The sequence below is a fragment of the Lolium perenne genome, chromosome 3, assembly GCF_019359855.2.
Source record: "Lolium perenne isolate Kyuss_39 chromosome 3, Kyuss_2.0, whole genome shotgun sequence".
Taxonomy (NCBI): Eukaryota; Viridiplantae; Streptophyta; class Magnoliopsida; order Poales; family Poaceae; genus Lolium; species Lolium perenne.
Window position 1 is genome coordinate 84341340 of NC_067246.2, and position 25190 is coordinate 84366529.

The 25190-nt window shown below is 44.9% G+C and overlaps 2 protein-coding genes across 2 annotated transcripts; both read left to right on the forward strand.

Moving 5' to 3' along the window:
* The first annotated feature begins 6994 nt into the window (after positions 1-6994).
* On the forward strand, positions 6995-11136 carry LOC127341761 (mitochondrial dicarboxylate/tricarboxylate transporter DTC). The gene is made up of 6 exons (XM_051367688.2): positions 6995-7202; positions 8038-8121; positions 8848-8909; positions 9513-9874; positions 10607-10821; positions 10910-11136. The coding sequence occupies exons 1-6, from the start codon at positions 7059-7061 to the stop codon at positions 10964-10966; spliced, it is 924 nt and encodes a 307-aa protein (XP_051223648.1). The 5' UTR covers positions 6995-7058; the 3' UTR covers positions 10967-11136.
* A 3101-nt stretch (positions 11137-14237) lies between these two features.
* Positions 14238-16472, forward strand: LOC127341760 (putative CBL-interacting protein kinase 13). Its single transcript, XM_051367687.2, has one exon. It carries the CDS (start codon positions 14413-14415, stop codon positions 16033-16035), a length of 1623 nt encoding a protein of 540 aa, XP_051223647.1. The 5' UTR covers positions 14238-14412; the 3' UTR covers positions 16036-16472.
* The last annotated feature ends 8718 nt before the right edge of the window (positions 16473-25190 follow it).

Genomic DNA, 25190 nt, shown 5'->3' on the forward strand with positions numbered 1-25190 from the left:
CTCATTAAACTTAGGTGGGTCGCCCTGAATGTTTATATGAGGATGGGGAACCGGTATATCGGGAGATAGGAAAGGCGGAGCCACTTGATTGTAGCTAGCACCTCCACTAGCTCCCCTAGGAGATGCAATGGGGGTTTTAATAGTGGTTAAGTTATCACCATTCAAGGGATTGATAGAGGAGGGTAATACCGAAGTATCTCCCTCTTCTACCGCACCCTTGTCCTTTTCCTCTATGACGGGGATGATGGGGGAGCCGCGGGAAAGGGGTCGTTAAACATTTTCATCAAGCTTTCCATTTGGGTTTCCATGGCGGATCTCAAGGATGTTTCCACCGCCTTGAGATCATCCATGGAGACCGGCTTTGCGGCCCCCTCCGAGTGTTCGTCATCCGGCATACTCTTAGGCGGTTAAGCCCGAAATAAGCGCCGAGGCTCTGATACCAATTGAAAGGATCGTATGCCGCACAGAGGGGGGGGGGGGTGAATAGGTGCTAACCAATTTTTAGTTCTTTTTCAATTTAGGCTAGACACAAAGGTAAATTCTCTAGATATGCAACTATGTGAATTTACCTATATGACAAGGATAACAACTAAGCAAGATATAGCTACGAATATATAGGAGATAGAATAGGATAGAGGTAACCGAGAGTGGAACACGCGGAGACACGGAGATGATTCCCGTAGTTCCCTTCCTTTGCAAGAAGGTACGTCTACGTTTGGAGGAGTGTGGTTGCTACGAAAGCCAAACCAACAGCCACGAAGGCTTCACTTAGGTCTCCTGTGAGCAACGCCACGAAGGCCTAGCCCACTTCCACTAAGGGATTTCCTCGAGGCGGAAACCGGGCCTTTACAAGGTTCTTGGGGCACACATCCACAACCAAATTGGAGGCTCCCAAATCTGTAACAACACAACAATCAACAAGAATACATCAACAACAAACAACTAGGGATCCAAAGAGGAACCCTAGCAAGAGGGCCCTCAGGCATATGAGGGGGAAATGTAAATCTCTTCGGTGAGGATGTAGATCGGTGTCTTCTCCTTCGAATCTTCAAAGATCAAGAGCTTTGGTTGGGTGAGGGAGGAGATCTTGCAAATCTTGTGTTCTTGAGGTGGCTCTAATGGTGGTGAGGCTTGGCAGAATTTGTGCAATGATTGAGCAAGGAGGAAGGTAGAAGAAGGGGGGGTATAAATACCCCTTCTCAAAATCCATCCGTTGGTGACTTTCGAGGGCTGGATAATCCGGCCTAAGTTAGGGCCGGATAATCCGGCCCCCCCAAAAAGTCTGGCCCTGGGGAAATTCCGGCCAAAAAACCGGCCCATGTCCAGGGTAGTACTGAGCCACATCGCCAAAAGTCCTTAGCCGATTTGGGGGGGGGGGGGGCGGATATTTTGCAAATATCCGGCCCAGATTATCCTGCCTGGTGAAACTTGTTCTGCTTCCTTTTGTCTTGTTTTTCCACACAAGATAGTCACATATATGTATATATATAATCTCTGCAACACTTCATCAAACATTAGAGTATCACATGTATTGACATCAAACACTTCAAAACATAATGTGAGAGATGTTCTTTCAAAGGGGACTGCTACCTCCATGGTGTGAATGGAACATCATTGACCAAGCTGTGTCAGTGTGTGGTCTGCTGAAAAAGGTGGACTGGCAAAGTATCTTCAAGAATTGTGCTGAGGTAGTTAGGGTAGAAATTCTCTGCAGAGATCCTAACAGAATTCCTGCTGGTAGGCAGTTTAATTTCCATGGGAAGCTCTTCCAGCTGCAGTTCACTGCTGAGCTACCAAATGCAACTGGGGTTCAGAGAGAAGTGCTTGCTGGGTAGGATAGTGGCAATGCAGGAGGAGGAAATGGAAATGAGACTAGTGGAATGGATACTGATGGGAGATCTGAAGCAAATAGGAATACCACCAACTCACAGTCCAGTGGTGGTTCAAATCATCAAGGGAAACTGGGAATGCATCTCATGGAAGACAGACTGCAATGTTGACTGCTGACACATCTGAAGAAGTGATTCCAGGTAGTGAAGTATACAAGCTACTGATGGATAAGGGTGCTATAGGTACCGATGGACATTTCATCTGGGATGCTCCAAGCAATGTTGATGAAGGTGTGAGATCTGAAGTTACAAGCTTCTGGAATGAAGAGGGTTTATCTTTTGCCGAGAGGATGGAAGAAGCTGCTACAGAACAACTCCACTTGCCTGAGGATATCATGCCAGCTTTTGATGACTTGCTGAAGAGTAGAGAAGACCAAGGATCTGGAAAGAAACAGAAAAAGGCTTGGGGTCCTGTGCAACCTAGCAGACAAAGTGACAGAATTGACAGGTCCAAGAATGTGATGGATAAAGCTATGGAATTAAAAGAGAAAAAGAACACCCTAGGAGCTGCTACAAAAATGACAGGTATAATCAAATCCAACCCTTTTCATGTTCTGCAAGTAGAAGAGCTAGGTGATATGGCTAGGAAAATAGAGATTCATGTAGATACTAGTGATATAGATGGTACTATGGAGACTGATAGTTTGGATAAAACTAATATCCAGATAGTTCCTTCTAATAAGCTTGTAGATTTTTTGGTAGATGTAGATGGTATGTCAGGTACATCTGACTGTCCAAGAACTCCTGATCAGTATAATACAGATCATGAGTTTGATGATAGAGGTGAGAATGTGTGGGTGTATGTGTGACTAGGAAAAAACGGGGCAAGCACCCCAGGAAAGTCTTTAGATGAAGTGTGGCTTTTGGAATTGTAGAGGGATTCAAGCCCTGGGTAGGCAGAGATATATAGATGAAAATCTTGTTCCTCTGCAACTAGATTATGTTGGGTTCCAAGAAACAAAAAAGCAGCAATTTAGTAATTCCTTTCTCAAGTGTGTCTTAGGAAATAGGAATTTTGCCTGGAATCATCTCCCTGCTGTTGGTTCTGCAGGAGGGATTTTAGTTGGTATAAATCTTGACCTTTTTGATATTGTTGCTTGGGATATTAGGAAATTCTCTGTTAGTGTTGTTATTAGGAATAAAATAGTTGATGCAACTGTTAGAATTACTACTGTTTATGGTTCTCCTTATGAAGAGAAGAAAGATGACTTTATTTCTGAATTACATGAGCTTTTTCTTCATTGGGAAGGTCCTGCCATTATTGGTGGTGATTTCAATCTTGTTAGATCCCAGTTAGATAAAAGTAATGGTAATATTGATCATAGATGGGAAGATAAGTTCAATGCTTGGGTAGATATTTGGGCCCTGGTAGAGATTGGGCTTACTGGTAGAGCTTTTACTTGGGCTAATAATCAAGAAAATCTGATTATGAGTAGAATTGATAGAGTTTTCTGTACCACTGAGTTTGAAGAAAAGTTTCCTTTAGCTCATGCTAGAGCCTTACCTAGAGTAGGGAGTGATCATACCTCCATTGTTTGAGACTCTTGCTGTGGTCAAGTACCAAAGAAAAGTGGTTTTAAATTTGAGAAATGGTGGTTATCCAGGCCTGACTTCAAGGATCTAGTGATCAAAGCTTAGAGTTTAGGTAGAGGGAATAAATTTGCTATTGATAGTTGGCATGATAAGTGTAAATAATTTAGGAGGTTAGCTAGAGGTTGGAGTGCTAATTTAGAGGCTGACATTAGGAAACACAAAAAAGAACTCATGGAGGAATATGATACCTTAGATATTTTGGCTGAAACTCAGCCTTTAGATGAACCAAGTAGGAAAAGATTAGAAGATATCCTCACTGAGCTCAATACTTATTGGGTCATTGAGAAAACTAAAGCTAGGCAAAGATCCAGGGATAGAAATATTCTAGAGGGAGATAGGAACACATCCTATTTCCATGCAGTAGCTAACCAAAGAAGAAGAAAGAAAAGAATTAATGTCTTAGAGGGGTCAGATGGTCCTGTAACTGACCAAAAAGGCATGCTCAAAATAGCAACTGAGTTCTACAAAGAGTTGTTTAAAAAGGAGGAAAGACCTGATATTATATTAATGAATGACTTCTTCTCTCCTGAAGAGAAAGTCACTCTACAGGAAAATATTGATTTAGAGAAAGAGTTCTCTGAAGAAGAGATTAAAAATGCAGTGTTTGGGTCTTATGCTGAAGGAGCACCTGGTCCTGATGGACTATCTTTCCTTTTCTTCCAGTCCTTTTGGGACATTATTAAAGGGGATCTTCTTGAGCTTTTTGATGACCGGTATCATAATAGATTAGACATTTATAGATTAAATTTTGCTATGATCACCCTGATCCCAAAGGAGGATGATGCAAAAGAAATGAGGAAGTTTAGACCTATAAGTCTACTAAACTATGTGTTTAAGATCTTTACCAAGGTTATTACCAATAGATTCTCCTTGTTGATTGACAGATTGATTTCCTAACAACAATCTGCTTTCATTAAGGGTAGGTTTATTTTAGAGCGTGTGGTTTCAGCTCATGAGATCATTCATGAAGTACATAGGAAAAAGGATAAAGGATTAGTTTTCAAAATAGATTATGAAAAAGCCTATGATATGGTAAATCTAGACTTTCTTCATGAAGTTCTGCAACTTAGAGATTTTGGGGAGAAAATTATCTCTATGATTAAACAGATAACCCAAGGGGGGTCTGTTGGTGTTAAGGTAAATGATGTCGAGGGAGATTTTTTCCTCACTGGTAAAGGTTTAAGGCAAGGAGATCCTTTTGCTCCTCTCCTTTTTAATTTTGTGGTTGATGTTTTTTCCAAAGTGGTAAATAAGGGTGCGTCCTGTGGCATGATCACAGGATTATGTCCACACTTAGTTCCTGGTGGGGTGATCAGTCTGCAATATGCAGATGACACCTTGCTCTTCCTGCAAAATAATGAAAGGAATGCCATAAATCTTAAATGGACTCTCACTTGTTTTGAACAAGTGTCAGAGATGAAAATCAATTATCACAAAAGTGAATTGATGGCTATCAAGATGTAGGATAATGAACTTGCTCCTTTTTTAGATATCTTTCAATGTGTTGCTGAGAAGTTTCCTGTTAAGTATTTAGGCCTTCCTTTACACTTTAGTAAGCTTAAAAGCGAAGATCTGCAACCTCTGGTTGACAGTTTGCTTAGTAGAATGGCAGGATGGAGGGGAAAATTGATGTCTTTGGAGGCAAAAAGAATCCTCATTCAAACTGTCTTATCTAGTATCCCTGTATACATGCTTTCCTTTTTTAAGTTCCCAAAATGGGCTTTAGATCTTATCAACACCCAGATAGCTAACTGTATGTCTGTATGTGGGATGATGTAGATGGAAATAAGAAAATACATTTAGCTAATTGGCCCTCTATTTATATGAGGAAAGAATATGGTGGGCTTGGTATACCAAACCTCCAAGATTTAAATATTTGCCTAGTTAGCTCTTGGGTTAAAAGATATATATATATGGGGAAGGTAGCCTCTGGAAAAAGATATTAGATGCTAAATATAACACTAGAAATCCTAATATCTTTTGTTGCTAAGACATAAATCCTTCTGTCTTCTGGAAGGGTATGATGTGGGCATCTAGAGCAGTCAAATTTGGCTATAAATGGAAAATTGGGAATGGTAGGACTGTTAGATTCTAGGAGGATACTTGGTTTGGAAATGCACCTTTGTACACTCAGTACTGGGACATTTACTTTGTGGTTAACCAGCAGATGAAAACTGTTGCTGATCTATGGGATGGACAACAGTTAAAATGTGACTTTAGGAGAACCTTTACCCACAGATGATGGAAATGTGGATTGAGATAGGAGAAATTGCTCAGACTATCATTTTCTCTGGGGAAGAGGACCAGCTTATCTGGAAATATGAATCAAAAGGGGTTTACTCCTCTAAATCTCTTTATGCTATCATCAACTTTAGAGGGATTCAACCAGTTTTCCTGCCTGCTGTTTGGGATTTAAAAATCCCACCTAGAGTGCAGATCTTTCTCTGGTTGCTATCCCAAAACAAAATCATGACTAGGGATAATCTTAGACATAGGGGTATTCAAAAATCCTTGGTTTGTGAGCTTTGTAGTGAACTAGAGTCAGTTAAGCACATGTTCTTTGTCTGCTTAGTATCTAGGTTGCTTTGGTCTGTGGTGCAAGAGATCTTTGACATAGAGATTGTTGATTACTTATCCCTTGCATCTAAATGGCTTTGCAATAAAAAAATTGAGCAGTTCAATGTTGTCTCATCTGCCATTATGTGGTGCATTTGGAACAACAGGAACCATTTGGTGTTTAACAGAAAAACTTGGTTGTCTATGAAACAGGTGTGGGGCTTACTCCTATCATACCTAAGGATCTGGCAGGTTCCATTCAAAAACCTGGAATGGGGTCTGGTGGAAAATTTAAAAAATGCTCTGGTGAGAAGACTGAGGATGGTGCCGTCGTTGATGCCGGACTGAAATGCACATCTTTTGATTGGATTTCAACCTGGAAGTCATCCACGACTTCTCTCCATCAAGGGCGCGCCTCTGAAGCCTACCTGCTGAAGCACCCAGAGGAATCAGACGACATCCATGTGGTGATCTGATGGCTTGGTCTTGGGCGCGAAAAAGAAGCAGTGATTTAGTGCTTTATTCATAGTATTTGCTGTTTTCTGCTTCTTAAAAGCTAGGAAAATAGTCGGTTTGTAAGAGTTTGCTAGACGGCTCGTTTATTTGGTAGTACCTGTCCTCGGTCTGAGGACTTTCAGATGTTTCTAAGACTCTCGGCTTAGCTAATGGGCTGGATCTTTTAATTTTCTCTTTGCGTTTACGTGTTTTATTTTCAATAAAGAAAATGGAGCTGGGGAGCGCTGCCTGTTAGTCTAAAAAAAACAGCCCACTTTCATCCGAAGAAAAAACAAAGAAAACGGCCCCACATACCGGTGCACCAACGGTCACATGCCACAGGGCTCATGCGGACGGCGGAGGCGAAGCGGCTTATCGCAATTCACCGGAAATGCTTCGCGCGCGCCGACGAGAGGATGCAAATTACTCGAGGCATCCACACATCGCTGTGACCCCTGTCGCCTACTGCCCACCACCGCTTCTTCTCTTCTCCCAAGAGCTCTCGGGAGCACTTGACAGGAGGAGATGGCGGAGGCGAAGCAGCAGCAGCAGCCGCCGCAGACGGCGCTGGCCGCCAGCGGCGCATGGAAGACGGTCAAGCCGTTCGTGAATGGGGGCGCGTCCGGGATGCTCGCCACCTGCGTCATCCAGCCCATCGACATGGTCAAGGTATGCTGCTACGCGTGCGTGGTCTGTCTCCGGAGAGAGCCTTTGGGTGGAGCAGCCCGCTCTGCTCGGCACTCGGCGTTCTGCTCTTTTGCGTAATAGTGGCTTCCAGGTTCCAGCCTCCCAGGGAAGGGGAATCTGGGGTGTGAGTTGTTGCAGATGAGCTGTTTGATGTTTTGCGTCTGTGGAGAGAGGTTTGCCCCATCTGGCTGAAAATGCTGCGTGCGGCTTTAGTTTTTGTTATGGGAATTTTCAAAGGAATGGAGTAGAGCCTTGGGTTCGTCTAAGCAAAATGGAGTGAGTTCTGGGTTTGTTTTATAAAAGGAGTGAATCTGTGATAATAGGTTGCTTAGTGGGTTTGAAGTTTTGAACCGCCATGTATAGGCCGCACAAGATTACTAATTCTCTTTGCATTACTCTACAATAATCAGGTCTAGTTCATATTGGTCATTCGACTATTTTAGTTTACCGCTGATAAGGCTGTCCTTGGATACTATTGGTACTACGTCGTGGAGTTTGTCTAGTAATTATCATTGTTAAAGCATTGATTTCGACGAGACCTGCTTGTGTTGGGTTCACTCTCACATCGGTTGTGGAAGGGGGTAGAGCACGACTTATAAGCCTGTGTTGCTCCGTGGATGCACATGCGTATGTGCATATAGCAGCCCAACAGATGCCTGGGCGCAATGGGGGCTAGAACGCTGGTTTAGCTAGCCCGGGATTGCTGTAATGGCGTGTTCTTAGGTCTTTTCTTTCAATTAAGTTGGAGTTTTGTGTGGTGGTATATTCAGTCTTGGACCCCACAGGCATTTGAATAGTGGTTGCTGTTCTGTTTCAGGTAAAGATCCAGCTGGGTGAGGGCTCTGCCACTGCTGTCACCAGGAAGATGCTTGCTGAAGGGGGGGTTGGTTCCTTTTACAAGGTATGTTCTGTTAGGTGCTCTGCCGTACAGATTGTAGTCGATGTAGGTTTGTATTGTAATATTGTGATGGATCTGCGTTCTTACATTTCCTGCAGAAGTAATTTATCATGGATGGGATTTTTATTTTTCTTGTATCATTTGGTAGAAACTTCACAGTTTTCTAGATTGAAGTCAACTCATGGTTTGATTCATTGAGTTGTAGGTCATTCAAGAACCAATTTTGCATAAAATTCATAACATTGGTCTTAGAAAAACTTTCTTAGCATGCAGTCCTTTTCTAACAATGAATGTCATTCTTTATTGTTTATTGTAAAATGTACGCCTTTCACTTGTTGGGATATAAAAGAGGCACTTTTCTCTTACAAATGAGTAAACGACTACTAATGAATCTTCTTATGCTAATAATCTTTCCTTTAAGAGAAAACTGTGAATGAAATAGCTCATACTGCTTTTGGAGTTGAATGCACTGAAGATTCAAGAAAATAAAATGGAAATTTTCGTTATCGCATCAAGATGGTGGAACCAAGAAAATTTGTGTCCTTGATAGTTCTAGATTTCTTACTATGTGTAATATTTTCATGCTTGTAACCTTATGTTCTACCACTTTTGACTGTATCTGTTGTTTGTATTTACAAGAATCATGCCAAGTAGTTTGGAATTCAGTTGCCAGTCAAGAGGTGGCATGCGGCTTCTGATTCTTAGTTGTTATACATTTATCTTGTGTAGGGATTGTCAGCTGGTTTGCTAAGGCAAGCAACATACACAACTGCCCGTCTTGGATCCTTCAGGTTTGTACGCTAGTAACTTATTTTACCAGTTATATTCCAAATAATTAGCACATGAAGGTTCATGACTTTGAGTTAATAGTATATTCAACTGCTGGTGAATGGAGAATGCACCATATGCTTGTGGTTCTGTAGTACTACGTAGTAGTTAAGATACTATAAAGAATTCTTTGTAGGTTGATGCTTGCTATCTAGCATTGTCAGTTCTGCAGCATTTGTGACAACCCCAGTGTGCACTTTTACGTGACATATCAATTGTATGACTAAAAAAACCCATCAATTGTAGGTTAACTGCCGAATCAACAATGTTTTTCTTATCATTTGTCAAGTTGTGTTGAAAATATTTTCAAGAGGGAACACTTATATTAAGTTAAAGCTGGAGTTGTCAGATTCATCATTCCTGGAGATGGAAATAAAACATGACAGTGGAAGCCATCATAAAATAAAATCAATCGCTAGTCTTTTTACCATCTGCAAGGCAGGAAAATTTACTTGGGCATATTCTGTCAGATAAATATTCAGAAGAAATTGAGATCCTGACATTCAATTTTACTTGGGACGTCATTCAATTTTACTTGATTATGTCTTCTTTCTGTATTTCTTCAGGGTTTTAACAAATAAAGCAGTTGAAGCAAACGATGGAAAACCACTGCCCCTAGTCCAGAAAGCTCTTATTGGCCTCACTGCCGGAGCAATTGGAGCATGTTTTGGTAGTCCTGCAGATTTGGCTCTCATCAGGATGCAGGCCGATTCAACCTTACCAGCAGCCCAGCGCCGCAACTATAAGAATGCTTTTCACGGCATTTACCGTATTATTGCTGATGAAGGTGTTCTGGCACTTTGGAAGGGTGCTGGTCCAACTGTAGCGAGAGCGATGTCGCTCAACATGGGCATGCTTGCTTCCTATGACCAGAGTGTTGAGTTACTCAGAGACAAACTTGGTGCTGGGGAGATGTCTACAATGCTTGGTAAGACGATGTTATTTTCATATTTAATTTTGCAGTATTATGTTTTTTCATTTCTCTGCTGGGAATTGCTATGCATTTTGAGGCGTGAAGCAGAGTGGCATACTGATCATATTATCTAGAGGCCCTCAAAGCTTATGACATCTTTAGTGTATCTCTGGAGGATATACAACAATAAGTAACTTGTGGATTTCAAGCCAGTATATAACCACGGTCGCTAACCTTAACTGTCACGCCATGCTCTAAATTTATGTAAAGCTCTATGGATTTAGAGCATGACTCTTTGCTTGGTCCATTGGGCGGCCTCATGTTCCAAGGCACGTCTTCCTATCTGTGCTGTTCAACTCTTTTCATGTTAACAGATCAGGCAACACTCCAGCCAGTTTCATTTCTAAAGAAAAGAACTCTGGATTTGAATGCTATGTTAGCCTGTTGAAGGTACCTGCATGATGGTTGGCGTGCTGAAAGTAGCCTTCCGTTTGCTTAGTTCAAGGACGTCCCAGCCATTTCTGTAAAAAAGACAGATTTGTATCATGTGTGTCAGGAAGTTGTGTGCTGCCGTGCCGCCCCGGAGAACTTTAGTTCATATGCCTATCTTTTTGTGTGATAGTTTTCACCATGTTATGTTTTATTTTCATTTCTGTTAAACTGTGTGGTCCAACTGTAATTGCTTCCCATTATTAGACTTACAAATGCTCTACGCATTCCTTAGATGACACTGAATCTGTCTTGTAGGGGCCAGTGCTGTCTCAGGATTCTTTGCATCTGCTTGCAGTTTGCCCTTCGATTATGTGAAGACACAGGTTCAGAAGATGCAGCCCGATGCCACTGGAAAATATCCATACACTGGATCTCTTGACTGCGCAATGAAGACCTTGAAAAGTGGCGGACCATTTAAGTTCTACACTGGTTTTCCAGTCTACTGCGTCAGGATTGCTCCACATGTCATGGTATGCAGATAGTACATGATGTTTTTGTTCTTGACAGCTTTGCATCTCCATGTTCTATCCAACTTACCTAATGAGGTGTTGTATGCAGATGACTTGGATATTCTTGAGTCAGATCCAGAAGGCCGAGAAGCGTGTTGGCCTTTAAGAGCTGTGTTATGCTATACCTGCCCAAGGAATAATAATAGTGTTTCTTCTATGTACATTATAAGCCAGATACACAAAATTTGAACTTCTTTACTTAGCTTATATGCTACCCTGGTGCTTTGAACCTTTCACACCATATAATCGTATCATTTCCGGGGAACTTTTGAGCTACCATCATTAGACTTGACGTATGTCATAAGATGGAGCCAGACATTAACATACTTTGTTCATCTAAATTTTGTTGTAGGTCTTCTGGTTGTCAAGTATCAATTTTTATGCATTCTGTTGTTGTTTTGAGGGGTAACATGAAGTAACTTGTTGCTCATGCACCTTTCTGGAATTAGGTGAAATGGTGGTAGTGACATTTCTGTTGAGTGTTGATCATCCATATTTATAGAGAACTAGGATCTGAATTCGTTAATGTGCTCACATCCATAGATTTATCAGTTTACCATGATGGTGTGCAAATATTACTCAGTATACTTGGGTTTCTTGTGATTGTACTTATGTACTCACACGTAGCAGTAACATACTCTCCATGATTTCCTTTGATTTTCCGTGTACTGGTGGAACCGTTCATCCAGAGGTCACTGGTTTTGAACTTGTTTCAGACAGTAGAGACTCCATAACCATAACATTCAGTTGTAGGGATCATTTGGTTTCTGGTTTGCTGTTGCCACTGTGTATGAAGTGCACGACGTCGGACTGCAAATGTGCAAACAACATTTACAAATGTGAAATGTAAAACAGCATGTTTATCCTTGAGAAATTCTTCTAAGCATTGCTTGATTTTTCTTTCATGCATCGAAGGGAAACTTAAATACCGTTGTTATGTTTTCCATTGTTCATCATGTGCTTGATTTGATGATGTAGGTCCACACGAAGGGATACAAAAGGGTTGGTATATACTATCAGTTTAACAGGATATATCAGTTACCTGATAATGGTACCAATTCTTTTAATGCCACCATGACATCTATGCTTTACCAGCATTCAAGAACTCTCAACTTCCATCAGTGTACTAGGTAGAGCTCAGTTTAAAGTAATGGTCCCCTTATGATAAATGCGCTTCTTTTTCATATCCAGTCTCACATAAATTTTAGTACCAGCACTTTTCGATAGAAGAATGAGCTGCCTGCTAAGGAAGCAGCGAGAAGATAGTTATGGCCTATGGATATTGGAGATTGGACTGTCGCGTGTGCTCGGCCTTGACCCCTGTAGCTTCATTTCAGTAATACAGCTCCTGGTGCACACTTCTAGCCAGAAACATACCATCGGTGACTTGAGAAATGAGATTCTGATGGGGTAATCCAATTAGCTTGCATTTGACCAAAAGGAAACTAAAGCACGAAATTCCAGTTTAATATGGCAGAAAAATCACACAGGAAAGTTTCTGTACAGCTCCCATTGGTTTTTGGGCTAAGCGATATTAGTGGTGGTCACATCTTTTTCTCCACTGTTCAACTCCTCATCTTTTTCTTGCCTGTGCGTTGGATCTGACGTGTAACCCTATTATTATTGCATATTCTGAAGTTTTCTCTCATTCGTTTCATTGCAAACTGTAACCCTATTATTTATTGCATATCCTGAAGTTTTCTCTTATTCATTTCATTGCAAACTGTTATATCCATTCTTGAAGTTTTCTCCTGCATTTTCTACGTGCCAAGAGGTAGTCATAATGATTTTCCTTCCTATTTTCCTAATCTTAAGAATGTTTCATCGTGGCCACCATGCACGCATCTTTTGTGCAAGAAAAACAAAGAAATGAACACTGTGGAAAAGTAGCTTGTTGTGTTGTTTCAAGGAAACAAGATAGGGAATATACTCAACCATAAAGTGTCCCTACACGACAATATGGGACATTTGTTCTGTTTGTGTTCTTCAGACCAACTGACCTTGGAGAAACAAAAAGGCCACACTTCTGGAGCTGAGAGAAAACTAGTACAGTGTCTGTCTGACGTTGCTTCTTGCCAATATTCAGATCGTCATCACATTAGAGCACACATAAAATGTCTGGAAATTTTCAAACAACCTCTGAGACTCCGAAGAATCCTATTCCACGGTACATGCACATTGCCCCTTTTGCGAGTATAACGTGTATATGAACTCAGGGACAGAGATTTGGTGCACATGGGCACCAGTGATCTCGTTTTTAAAAAAAATCAAAATTCATATTTTTGAGTTTCAAAAAATTCTGAAACAAAATCCGCACATAGTCAATGATGTATCCCACAAACGTGAAAAAAATTAATTTCAAATACTTAATATTTTGAGCTACACAAAAATGACAAAATTGTAGATCTGAGTAGTCATTTTCAAATCTTCAAAACATATCAGATTTTGTCATTTTTATCTAGCTCAAAATAAAAAGAATTTCGGATTAGGATTTTGCATGATTGTGGAATGTTTCAATGACAGTCTTCAGAATTATTTTCATGATTTTTATAACTTGTAAAAATATTTTTAATTTTTTTTTAACATAGCGAGAGCACTGGAGCTCGGGAGCTAAAAACACTTTTCGCTCAGAGTTAGACTACTCATATGTGTCATATATATCCATCAAGATACTAGTATTTCCTCTTCTCTTTCTAGATCTGAGAAGCGTTGTCAGGACATACAGATGGCATCTCAAGGGGTTGTGCCAAAAAATCTGGACTGTCACAAGGAATAATTTAAGTGGTGCCCCACCAACCTTTCCTCCTACGTGGAGGATAGCAACAATGTGCCCGCCAAATGTTGAAATGTCATAGTGCACCGACCTTTTAGTCCAACTGTCCACCTCACCAAAAAAATTGTCAAATCAAAATTGGATCTCATTAGTCTCAAGCAAATTGTCAAATGAGAATTTGACAGCTAATTAAGAGTACTTCCCAAAAATATGTCAGTATCACCTGCAAAGATCCTTACTCGGAACCAACGGCCAAGATAGCACCGCAATCCACATCGGACGGTCATCGGGTCAACCCACTATGTCCATGCCCAAACTGTGCTAGGCCATTGAACAAATGTGCGCAAAAGCAAGTTTTCATGACGATAAATCATTATCATAGAAGCAAAGAAACTCAATAGATTTGAGATGAAGGAAAATGTTTGCGCGTTAGCTCATTATACGAAAAGGTAAAAGACATTTTAAAGTTTCACCAAGAGAAATTGATCATGGAATCTTATTTAAAAGACAGTATCACCAAAAAGTCAATCCTTTCTTTTAGTAGAGTTTCTTATGTTTGAAACTCTCTTCTTGAGAGTTAAGGGCCAGCACCACACTCTCTGGAATTATCTATTTGGAACTGGTATCTATTTAACCAGCATTCCATCCCTACGTTCTACTCTCTCCTCTCATCCCATTCGTTTCTTCAAGTGAAAATTTCATTAATTTTTTTGAAGCAAAATTCAAGAGCTAGTTATCTAGGTAGTGTATCAAGTTTCTAACTGGATTCTTCATCGTCAATGGCGCGAACGGCAAGCAGCAAGGGGAGCAGCGGCCGTGAGCGCGAGCTGGCGCGGGTGGCAAGCAGCAAGGCTACCAGCGGGCGCGAGCGCGACGTGAAGAAGCCGCTGCTGCTGGGGAGGTTCGAGGTGGGCAAGATGCTGGGGCAGGGCAACTTCGCCAAGGTCTACTACGCCCGCAACGTCGGCACCGGCGAGGAGGTGGCCATCAAGGTCATCGAGAAGGAGAAGATCTTCAAGTCCGGCCTCACCTCCCACATCAAGCGCGAGATCGCCGTGCTCCGCCGCGTGCGCCACCCGCACATCGTGCAGCTCTACGAGGTCATGGCCACCAAGCTCCGCATCTACTTCGTCATGGAGTACGTCCGCGGCGGCGAGCTCTTCGCGCGCGTCGCCAAGGGCCCGCTCCCGGAGCCCGAGGCGCGCCGCTACTTCCAGCAGCTCGTCTCCGCGGTGTCCTTCTGCCACGCGCGCGGGGTGTACCACCGGGACATCAAGCCCGAGAACCTCCTCGTCGACGACGCCGGCGACCTCAAGGTCTCCGACTTTGGCCTCTCCGCCGTCGCCGAGCAGATACGACACGACGGCCTCTTCCACACCTTCTGTGGCACTCCCGCGTACGTTGCCCCCGAGGTGCTGTCGCGACGCGGGTACGACGCCGCCAAGGCCGACCTCTGGTCCTGCGGGGTCGTGCTCTTCGTCCTCGGCGCCGGCTACCTCCCGTTCCAGGACCGGAACCTCGTCGGCATGTACCGCAAGATCCACAGGGGCGACTTCCGCTGCCCCAAGTGGTTCTCCCCGGAGCTCCTGCGCCTCCTCCACCGCCTGCTGGACACCAAGCCCATCCGCCGCGCGGCCGTGGACGAGATCATGGAGAACGAGTGGTTCAGGGTCGGGTACCGCCGCTTCTCCTTCCGCATCGAGGACGACCGCTCGTTCACACGCTTCGACCTCGACGACGGCGACGTGTACGCGTCCACCTCGCCGCCGGACACCCCGCGGACGGAGGACGGCGGCGACCGCGCTGACGACCCCGACCTGCACGCGAGAATGACGTCGTGCGGGTCGGCGCCATCGCTGCTCGAAGGGAGGCTGCTGGGAAACTCGGGCCGGCGGTCCAACCTCCAGAACGCGTCGTCGCTGCTGGAAGGGAGGTTGCTGGGCGAGAGCTCGCGACGGCGGTCGAGCCTCAACGCGTTCGACCTCATCTCCTTCTCGCCGGGGTTCGACCTGTCGGGGCTGTTCGAGGACGAGGGAAGCGGCGCCAGCGGCGAGGGCGAGCAGCAGCAGAACGCGGCGAGGTTCGTTTCGGCCGCGCCCGTGGAGGAAATCCTGGCGTCCCTGGAGAGGACGGCGGCCGCGGCGGCTATGGCGGTGCGGGCGAGGGAGGACGGGTCCGTCATCATGGAGGGGACGCGCGAGGGCGCGCACGGCGCGCTCGCGGTGGTCGCGGAGATCTACGAGCTCACGACAGAGCTGACCGTGGTGGAGGTGCGGCGCAAGGCCGGCGGCGCCGCCGAGTACGAGGAGTTCTTCCGGGCGAGCCTCAAGCCCAGCCTCGCCGAGCTCAAGTGCGACGAGCAGCCACGCGCCGCCGCCGGCGACACCCCTCGGAAAGTATGATCGATCGTGGGCTCGTGGCGTGCGATCAATGCATGCGCGCACGTTATGGTTGACTGGTTATCAGAATCATACGTACATACACATACCAATATATGTGTGTATGTACATGAAAAACGTACTCCGTATATGCATAGAACATTTTACCGGTGGTGCCTCCGCGAGCTCATGATGGAGCGGCGAGCAGCCATGCTTCGACGTCGTCGAGACCTCTCGGAGAGTGTGATCATGGCGGTACATGCACGCGCGCATGGTCCGTTTGACTGGTCATTAGAATCGTATACACATAAGTACGTACATGTGTACGTATTCCATTTTTTTGGTCGGTGCTACGGGTGGTATCTATTTTGAAAGTTCCATTCCACGACACTGTATAAAGGGTAAAACGGGGTGAAAAATGGGGACATTGTTCATTAGGAGATCAAGTGTGTTAAGTTACTAGTAAGTGTGATGTTTGATTGTTTTGATGTACTGCATGAGTTCCTTGTATATTTGGATAAGCAAATTAATGAAAACTATCGATTCATTTTTTTCTTTCTTACAAGTTCATACAGCCACACAATCTTCATACATTGACAAAATGCTCTGTCATCCGTGATAACAACTTGCCATACGAGCGACCCGCAGATTTTACTGCTGATCTCGTGCGAATCTGATATCATAGCCACTGTTTCTACTCCGCCTTTTTCGAGATTCGTGCCAATGGTTCCCACGTGAAAAGGGAATCTGCAGCTGTCATATGTACAAAAATAGAAGTACTTTTCACAAATCCTACATGTACCATTCAAACAAATTTGGAAGGACTTTATAAAATCAGTACTATATATCGCAGGACTACATGGACGTAGTGTCCGGACTATATGCCCAAGTAATAGAGAACTCTATAGATGCAGTTTACAAAATAACTTTTAAAATATTGAATATTAGACTCATTTTGAAGAGCTCGTCGCGAGCAAGTCGAATATGAAAATAAAAATTAATTTAAATTTATTACGTGAAAGTTGTGCTAGTTTTTCAATTGGTAGTGTATTTAGAGAAGGGAATCTTGTAAAGTGGGTAGTCAAATACGTGGGACCCAGGAATGGACATCCCTATGCCATGCAAGGGCCCAGATTTCAGCTTTGCCCGAGATCAGCTTTGCATCAGCATTTTCGCCATACGAGGAGCTGTTAACTGGCAGATCAATGCATGTCCACGTAATCTCTCTAGCTTAGGACAGTGACACGGTATACAATCAAATTAGATTTTTCGGCATAAATAGTTAAATGGTGCTACTTCTTACTAGTATGAGACTAGGGGTTGCTGAATTAGGACAACGGTTGACAAACATGTATTTGGACGGTATTTTTTTTCAAAGTTATATTACCTCCATCTAAAATAGGTGTCTCACTTTTATCTAGATATTGTTGTATTTAGCGGATATCCACTTTTAAACTTAGGAGCATCATGCTACCTGAGAAAAGCATTTTGAATGGAGTTTTGGCTCCCGGGTGTATTTAATCCTGCTATCTGTACCGTTGGAAAGTGCTGTGAGATTGCTATATGGGGACAATACCCTGACAGAGAAGCAGCAGGCAAACATGAATACGTTGGTGGAGCAGCGTATCTTCGTATGAGTGGCCCACTGCACACTAACTTGCGGCGACAGTGAATTTGCCTGCGATTGACGGACGAGTGGAGCTGAAGAAGATAGACCCGCGGAACAAGACGTGGTGGAATACCTGGACCATGGTACAGGAAACCGAGTTTGGTGTTATTTTTGAATTCGGCGACTCCCCTTGCGGGCTTGCGGCTGAGCTACGACGGGCATGGGTGCGGAGCAGGCGACCTGGGGCGGGACAGCCGGACTTCACCAGCGACAGCCCTGGATTCCCCCCTGAGCTAGTCGGTGCGTGCAGTCATGTCGGGTCGGTGGAGCCAGATCCATCCATTGCAGGCATCGTTCAAGCAGTAGAAGCTGCCAGCAATGGAGAAGGTGAAGGGCAGGCTGAATCAGTGCAGTGGAGTGTGAATATGAATCAGCCTTCGACGCACTGGACTAAGAGTTAAAAATCTCAGCTCAATTGCTGATATCAGCGAAAATGTCTACAGGACTTTACGGAGTACACTTGATTAGCCCATAATTTGCTAGCCTGGTATAACCAACACATGGGGAGGCCACACCGCCACAGACTTGACAACAACAAGTGTTTTGACAGTCCTAGCAAGTTCAGTTCAGAACAGTAGTTTGTATAAAATGATGCAGCGCTGTCGGAGATGAGCATAGCCATCGTGTTGATGCCGGAGACATAAAGATTTGCGCGCGCGCCAGATCTTGGTAGCTGCTAGTTGGGTCTTAGAGCATCTTCAGTCGTCTTCCCCAAAGACCCCCAATAGGTCTTTGGAGAGTGCCGGCGTCCAAATTCTTGCCAGCCGCGTCCTCCAAAATTGTTTTTTAGCCGGCGCGATCCAACTTTGCATTCGGCGTCTCTAGGCTGAACCCATTAGAAAGGGAGGCTAGCGGGGGCGCCGGCGCGTGTCACGCGGGAAGAAACCGCGGGAAACGCCTGCATGGCCGTGGACCCGCCCTGTTAGCGTCGGTGTTAATGCGCCTGCTCGTCTTAAGAGCGCCTGCTCGTCTTCAGTGGCATTCAAAGGTTGCTCGCCTGCTCGCCTTCCGTGTCGAGTCGCGTCGGCGTTAATGCGCCTGCTCGTTTTCCGCGCCACCTACTCATCTTCAATGGCGGCGTTAATTCGCGCCAACGGGCTTCCTCGGCGCTATATAAACCGTCGCGCGCCTCCCTCGCCGCGCATTCCACCTCGCCTTTCCTCCTCTAAACCTCCAAACCTCCAAGCCACATCGCCCCTCCAGCGCCAGCGTCCCTAACCGCCATGGACCACCAAGACCGTGAGAGGGAAGGCGCCGCCGCCAACGGCTTCAGTCGGCGGTCCCTCCACGTCACCGAGGCGCGCGCCCTCTGGGACGCGCGCTACCCCGTCCCGACGGGGACCGAGCGGACGACCGCCTTCTACAATCACTTCTGGGACCACCTCACGGCGGAGGAGCGGAACGACCCCTAGTGGTCGTTGGACAACGACGACGCCTAGGACGTCCTCTTCGTCCGGCAGCACGCGGATCGCCTCGCTGCCTACGACGACAACGGCGACCCGCCGTCCAACTACAACATCGTTGGACGGCAGCGGTGGTGGAGCGCGCCCGGGAGGACCCTCGCGTGGGTCCTCCACTACATCACCGACGGGAACAACCCGCCGCCGCAGATGCCACCACGACACCTGCAGCTGGCGGCGCCGCGGGGCAATGACGGCTAGTGGGCGGCCCGCCGATCATCCTCGTCGTCGCGCTCCTCCTCCTCGCGCGGGTCCTCGGCGCGCGGGTCGTCGTCGAGGTACTCGCCCTACAACACATTGTGTTGCCAAGGTTCTTGGCAACGGTGAAGGACGAGGTGGTGGAGGTTGCGCCCTCTTGCAGTCGATGCCATGCCTCTTCTCACGGCGCCCTCGTCATCTGGGAACCCTCTCCGCCGCGCCAGCGCAAGTGGACGCCACCGCCGGAGTACAAGGTGGCGGCCTCCATCGTCAAGGCGGAGGATGACCCGGAGGAGTTCCTTGGGCTGCGCCAAGCCCAGCTGGAGCCCTTCGCGGCGATGGACGCGTTCGCCGAAGCGTGGAGCGCGGCGGACTACCGCCGCGAGGAGGAGGACCGACGCCGTCGCCTCGGCCTCGTCATCAACCTCGATGATGACAACGAGGCTAGCCCATCCAGCAGGCCGCGCGGGAGTCGTGGCGATGCCGGCCAGGGCTGCAGGCCTGCAGCAACTACCTCCCGCAGCCGAAGGAGGTCGACCCCTGACGACGGTGATAACTACACGGCGGAGATGTACCGCCGCCCAGGACTAGGGCGCGGAAACAGCGGCGGCAGTTGCTAGGTTTTTTTTAATCTAATGTTTTTAATTTGTACAAATATCGGCCAAATATGGCTGAACTATCAATAAATTTACTTTTTCGTTGAATTTTATTATGTTTTAAAATTTTAATTTTTTTATATAGAGGCCGCGACTGGCAGCCGTCCGACCCCTATTTTAGTTTTACCGCAGGTGCCACGCGTTGCCAGCGTGCAGGTTACCAGCGGTACAAGAACGTGAACTTTGGTCCATGACGTCGCAGATAAACATCGGGACCGTCATAATGAATGCGCCCAGGTCTACTGTTCATATTCAGCGTGCATGACCATATACAACAGGAAATACAGAGATTGCCATTGATTTGCACGCAACCGATTGGTCCAACTATCGAGTGCATTTGATCCCGGGAGCCAATGTGGATTTCCGAATTTAAAATGTTAAAAAAGAACGTTAATTTAATGCGTATAGGTTGACATATATGTGTGGACGCGAAGTTCCGTGGAAAACTGACTTTTTTGTGTTTTGCGTTAAAAAGATAAAGAAATGTCTCGTGAAATGCTCTTTTAAGCATCAAAATTTTTGTTTTTTGCACGCGACATACAAAATGTCAATTTTTCGCGAAACAACTTTATGAGTACATAATATGTCGAGGCGTACACGTTAATTTTTTTGTTTGGAATTTATAAAGTTTTAAACTACCTTTAAAAGTCATTAAAAAAATAGGGAGCATATGCTCCTAGGTGCAAAAACGCCTCACACATTTTAATTATAGATATATTTGTATCTATTAAAAATTAAGGGATTCAATTTAGGACGGAGGAAGTACATCACTATCATCTCTCGTGATGTATCGGGGCAAAGTAAAAGAGAAATAAAGCTAGTAAAAATCCAAGAATAGAAGTGATCTATATTTATAGACACACATGAAACATTTTTCAATTGTCCAGCATGTAATGGTTAGTCTTGTTTAAATGGTAAGAGGTAATTGCTAGAGTTAGTCCATGTTTATATGATTGTCGGTTCAGAGATCTTACATTACAATTGAATATGCATAAGTTGATGATGCAATGATCGTATTTCTTTTATCAACCATAAGCTCATTGATGCATGATATGATCTATTCGCTTATTTGCTCGGGGACGAGCAAAGGTTTAAGCTTGTGGGAGTTGATACATGCATTTTACATCATCATTATTGCTACATATATGTTTAGTTTTCATTGATATATGCCATCATACACCACAATTTATGCATTTTTAGTTGATTTCCAAGACTTTTCTACAAATTCCCCTCATTGGTATTTAATTCATGGGAGGAAGAAAACCTCGTTTTCGTATTTTATTTGTTTTAGGACTTTCTGGACATATAAAAATCGAGGCAAAAAATACCTGATCAGTTTTTCACCCACAGAAGGACCGTGAGCGAAAGAAGCATGCGAGGGGAGCCACGAGGGCCAAACGGCACCAGGTGTCACGCCCAGATGTGTAGGGCACGCCACCCTAGTCCGTTTGCACCTCGGGCATCGTATCGGGCCCCTTTTATACCAGAGCCACCGTTTCACCTAAAAACCTAAGTTATATTTTGATTTATTGAGGCGGCGGCGGAGGCGAGAGTACTCTGTTACTCCGGGAGAGGGCAGATCCTACTGCATCGGTGCCTCCGGTGAAGGGGAAATCAACGCCATCGACATCACCATTCCTCCTTGGCTGGGGAGATGCATCTCCACCTACATCTTCACCAGCACCATCATCACAACGATCTCCATCTACGAGATCGACGTAATCCCTGTTGGAGATATGCCCAAGAGGCGATAATAAAGTGGTTATTATAATATCTTTGTGTTTATGATAAATGTTTACATACCATGCTATAATTGTATTAACCGAAACATTGATACATGTGTGTTATGTAAACAACAAGGAGTCCCTAGTAAGCCTCTTGTATAACTAGCTTGTTGATTAATGGATGATCATGGTTTCGTGATCATGAACATTGGATGTTATTAATAACAAGGTTATGTCATTAGTTGAATGATATAATGGACACACACCCATATGAGCGTAGCATAAGATCAAGTCATTAAGTTCAAAATGCTATAAGCTTTCGATACATAGTTGTCTTAGTCCTTTGACCATGAGATCATGTAAATCACTTACACCGGAAGGGTACTTTGGTTACATCAAACGCCATTGCGTAAATGGGTGGTTATAAAGATGGGATTAAGTATTTGGAAAGTGTGAGTTGAGGCATATGGATCAATAGTGGGATTTGTCCATCCTGATGACGGATAGATATACTCTGGGCCCTCTCGGTGGAATGTCATCTGATTAGCTTGCAAGCATATGAATGGTTCATAAGAGATCACATACCACGGTACGAGTAAAGAGTACTTGTCGGTAACAAGGTTGAACAAGGTATGGAGATACCGATGATCGAACCTCGGACAAGTAAAATATCGCGAGACAAAGGGAATTGGTATCGTATGTAATTGGTTCAATCGATCACTAATTAAGTCATCGTTGAATATGTGGGAGCCATTATGGATCTCCAGATCCCGCTATTGGTTATTGCTCGGAGAGGAGTCTCGACCATGTCTGCATTGTTCACGAACCGTAGGGTGACGCGCTTAAGGTTCGATGTCGCATAGGTTGATTCGGAATATGAGATGGAGACCGAATGTTGTTCGGAGTCTCGGATGGGGTCCAAGACATCACGAGGAGGACCGGAATTGTTCTGGAAGAATTCTGCTGTTTTGTATTTCAAGAAAAGTTGTTCTGGAAACATTCTCGGAATTGGACGAAATAAAAACAGAGGTTCTTATTTTTCTGTCACGTAGACGGAGTCCAAAGGGGAGAAGGAGAAAGGCCAGGAGTGGGCCACACAACACGCCGGCGCGGGCCCCCCCCAGGCCGCGCCAGGGTATTGTGTGGGCCCACCAGGCGCCGACACTAGATGGGTTTTGTGAAACCCTAACCCTAGTTCCCGACTATATATAGTGGGATAGTTTGGCCGGCCAAAGCTGCTCCGTTCGCAACCCTAATTTGCCACCTCTCCTCCCTCCCAGTTTCTCCTGCTCCGGCTTGGGCGAAGCCCTGCAGGAATTCTTCTCCACCACCACCACCACGCCGTCGTGCTGCTGGGATTCCGTGGAGATCTACCACACCTCTGCTGCCCGCTGGAACGGGGAGAGGAAGGAGCTTCATCGACACCGTACGCGCGACCGAGTACGGAAGTGCTGCCGGATTGCAGCACCGGGGACGATCGTCTACATCAACAACGAGATTAATCTCGTAGACTTTGGAATCTTCGAGGGTTAGTCTCATCTCCATCTCGTTGCTTCGATCTTGTAGATTAGATCTTGGGTGTTCCATAGATTAGATCTATTGGTTTTATTCGTCTTGCGGTAGGAAAATTTTTGTTTTCTATGCTACGAACCCCATCAGTGGTATCAGAGCCATGTCTATGCATAGATCTGTTGCACGAGTAGAACACAATGGTTTTGTGGGCGGTGATGCTTTTGTTGCTTTAGTTTGTGTACTTTGCTTCTTGCGGGATGGTGGGATGAAGCGGCCCGGGCTAACTTTACATGACCGCGTCTCATGAGACTTGCTCCACGCTTGACATGCAACTTGTATTGCATAAGTGGCTTTGCGGGTGTCTGTCTCTCCCACCATAGTGAAGATTGTAATTTGCACTTCTATTGTCAACATTAGTATCACCGTTGTGGTTCATGTTCGTAGGTAGATTGGATCATACTCGAAAACCCTAAACCACGTAAAATATGCAAACCAAATTAGAGGCGTCTAACTTGTTTTTGCAGGGTTTGGTGATGTGATATGGCCATGATGTGATGATGATTATATTTGATGTATGAGATGTTCATTATTGTATTATGGCAACCAGCAGGAGCCTAATGGTTGTCTTTAATTTTTGTTAAAGACCTGCATGTCTATTCATCATGTAATAGCTTTATTTCAAGTAGTTGTTATAGTAGCTATAAGTGATGGACAACCATGAAGCGGCGCCACTGACCTTGACGCCATGCTGGTGATGATGGAGATCATGTCCGTGCTTTGGAGATGGAGATCAAAAGCACAAGAAGAAAGGCCACATCATATCACACATTATGAATTGCATGTGATGTTAATCCCTGCATCTTATTTTGCTTAGATCGCGACGGTAGCATTATAAGATGATCCCTCTCACTAAATATCAAGATAATAAAGTGTTCATCCTTAGTATGCACCGTTGCTAAGACTTGTCGTTTCGAAGCATCTCGTGATGATCGGGTGTGATAGACTCTACATGTGCATACAACGGGTGCAAGCCAGATTTGCACACGCGGATACCAAGGTTGCCTTGACGAGCCTAGCATGTACAGACATGGTCTCGGAACACGGGATACCGAAAGGTAGAGCATGAGTCATATGAATGATATGATGAACACTTTGAGTGTTCGCCTTTGAAACTACATCTCTTCTCGTGAAGATCAGACTTGGTGTAGTGGATTTGGTTCGTGTAATCACTAAGACAATGCGAGGGATGTTGTTTTAAGTGGGAGTTCACCTAGTTAATTTAAGAATTAAAATTGAACTCAATTTATCATAAACTTAATCTAAACTCCTTGCAAATATGTTGTAGATCATGGCGCCCCCCTCCATCAATTTTAACCAGTTCCTAGAGAAAGAAAAGCTTAAGGGCAATGGTAGCAACTTCACTGACTGGTTCCGTCATGTGAGGATTTTCCTCAATGGTGGAAGCCTGCAATATGTGCTCGAAGCACCGCTAGGTCCCCCACCACCTCCTGTAGTGTCCGAGGACATAAAGAATGTTTATGAGACTCGGGCTGTTCGGTACTCCGAAGTTCAGTGTGCCATCTTGTGCAGCTTAGAGGCAGAGCTCCAAAAGCGTTTTGAGCACCACGACCCATGTGAGATGATGCGTGAGCTCAAACTTATCTTTGAAACTCATGCGGCCGTGGAGAGCTATGAGGCCTCGAAGCAGTTCTTTAGCTGCATGATGGAAGAGGGCAGCTCCGTTAGTGAGCACATGTTTGCCATGTCCGGACATGCCAAGAAGCTCAGTGACATGGGGATGATGATCCCTAACCAGCTGGGTATTCACCGTGTCCTTCAATCACTGCCACCAAGTTACAAGAACTTCGTGATGAACTACAACATGCAGAACATGAATAAAGATTTACCTGAACTCTTTTCCATGCTGAAATCTGCTGAAGTTGAGATTAAAAAGGAGAAT

Excerpts from the sequence above, each read along its gene's own strand:
- LOC127341760 (XM_051367687.2), top strand. The coding sequence starts at position 14,413 with ATGGCGCGAACGGCAAGCAGCAAGGGGAGCAGCGGCCGTGAGCGCGAG.
- LOC127341761 (XM_051367688.2), top strand. The coding sequence starts at position 7,059 with ATGGCGGAGGCGAAGCAGCAGCAGCAGCCGCCGCAGACGGCGCTGGCC. Across the intron at positions 7,203-8,037 it reads AGCCCATCGACATGGTCAAG|GTAAAGATCCAGCTGGGTGA; the intron begins GTATGCTGCTAC and ends GTTCTGTTTCAG. Across the intron at positions 10,822-10,909 it reads GGATTGCTCCACATGTCATG|ATGACTTGGATATTCTTGAG; the intron begins GTATGCAGATAG and ends TGTTGTATGCAG.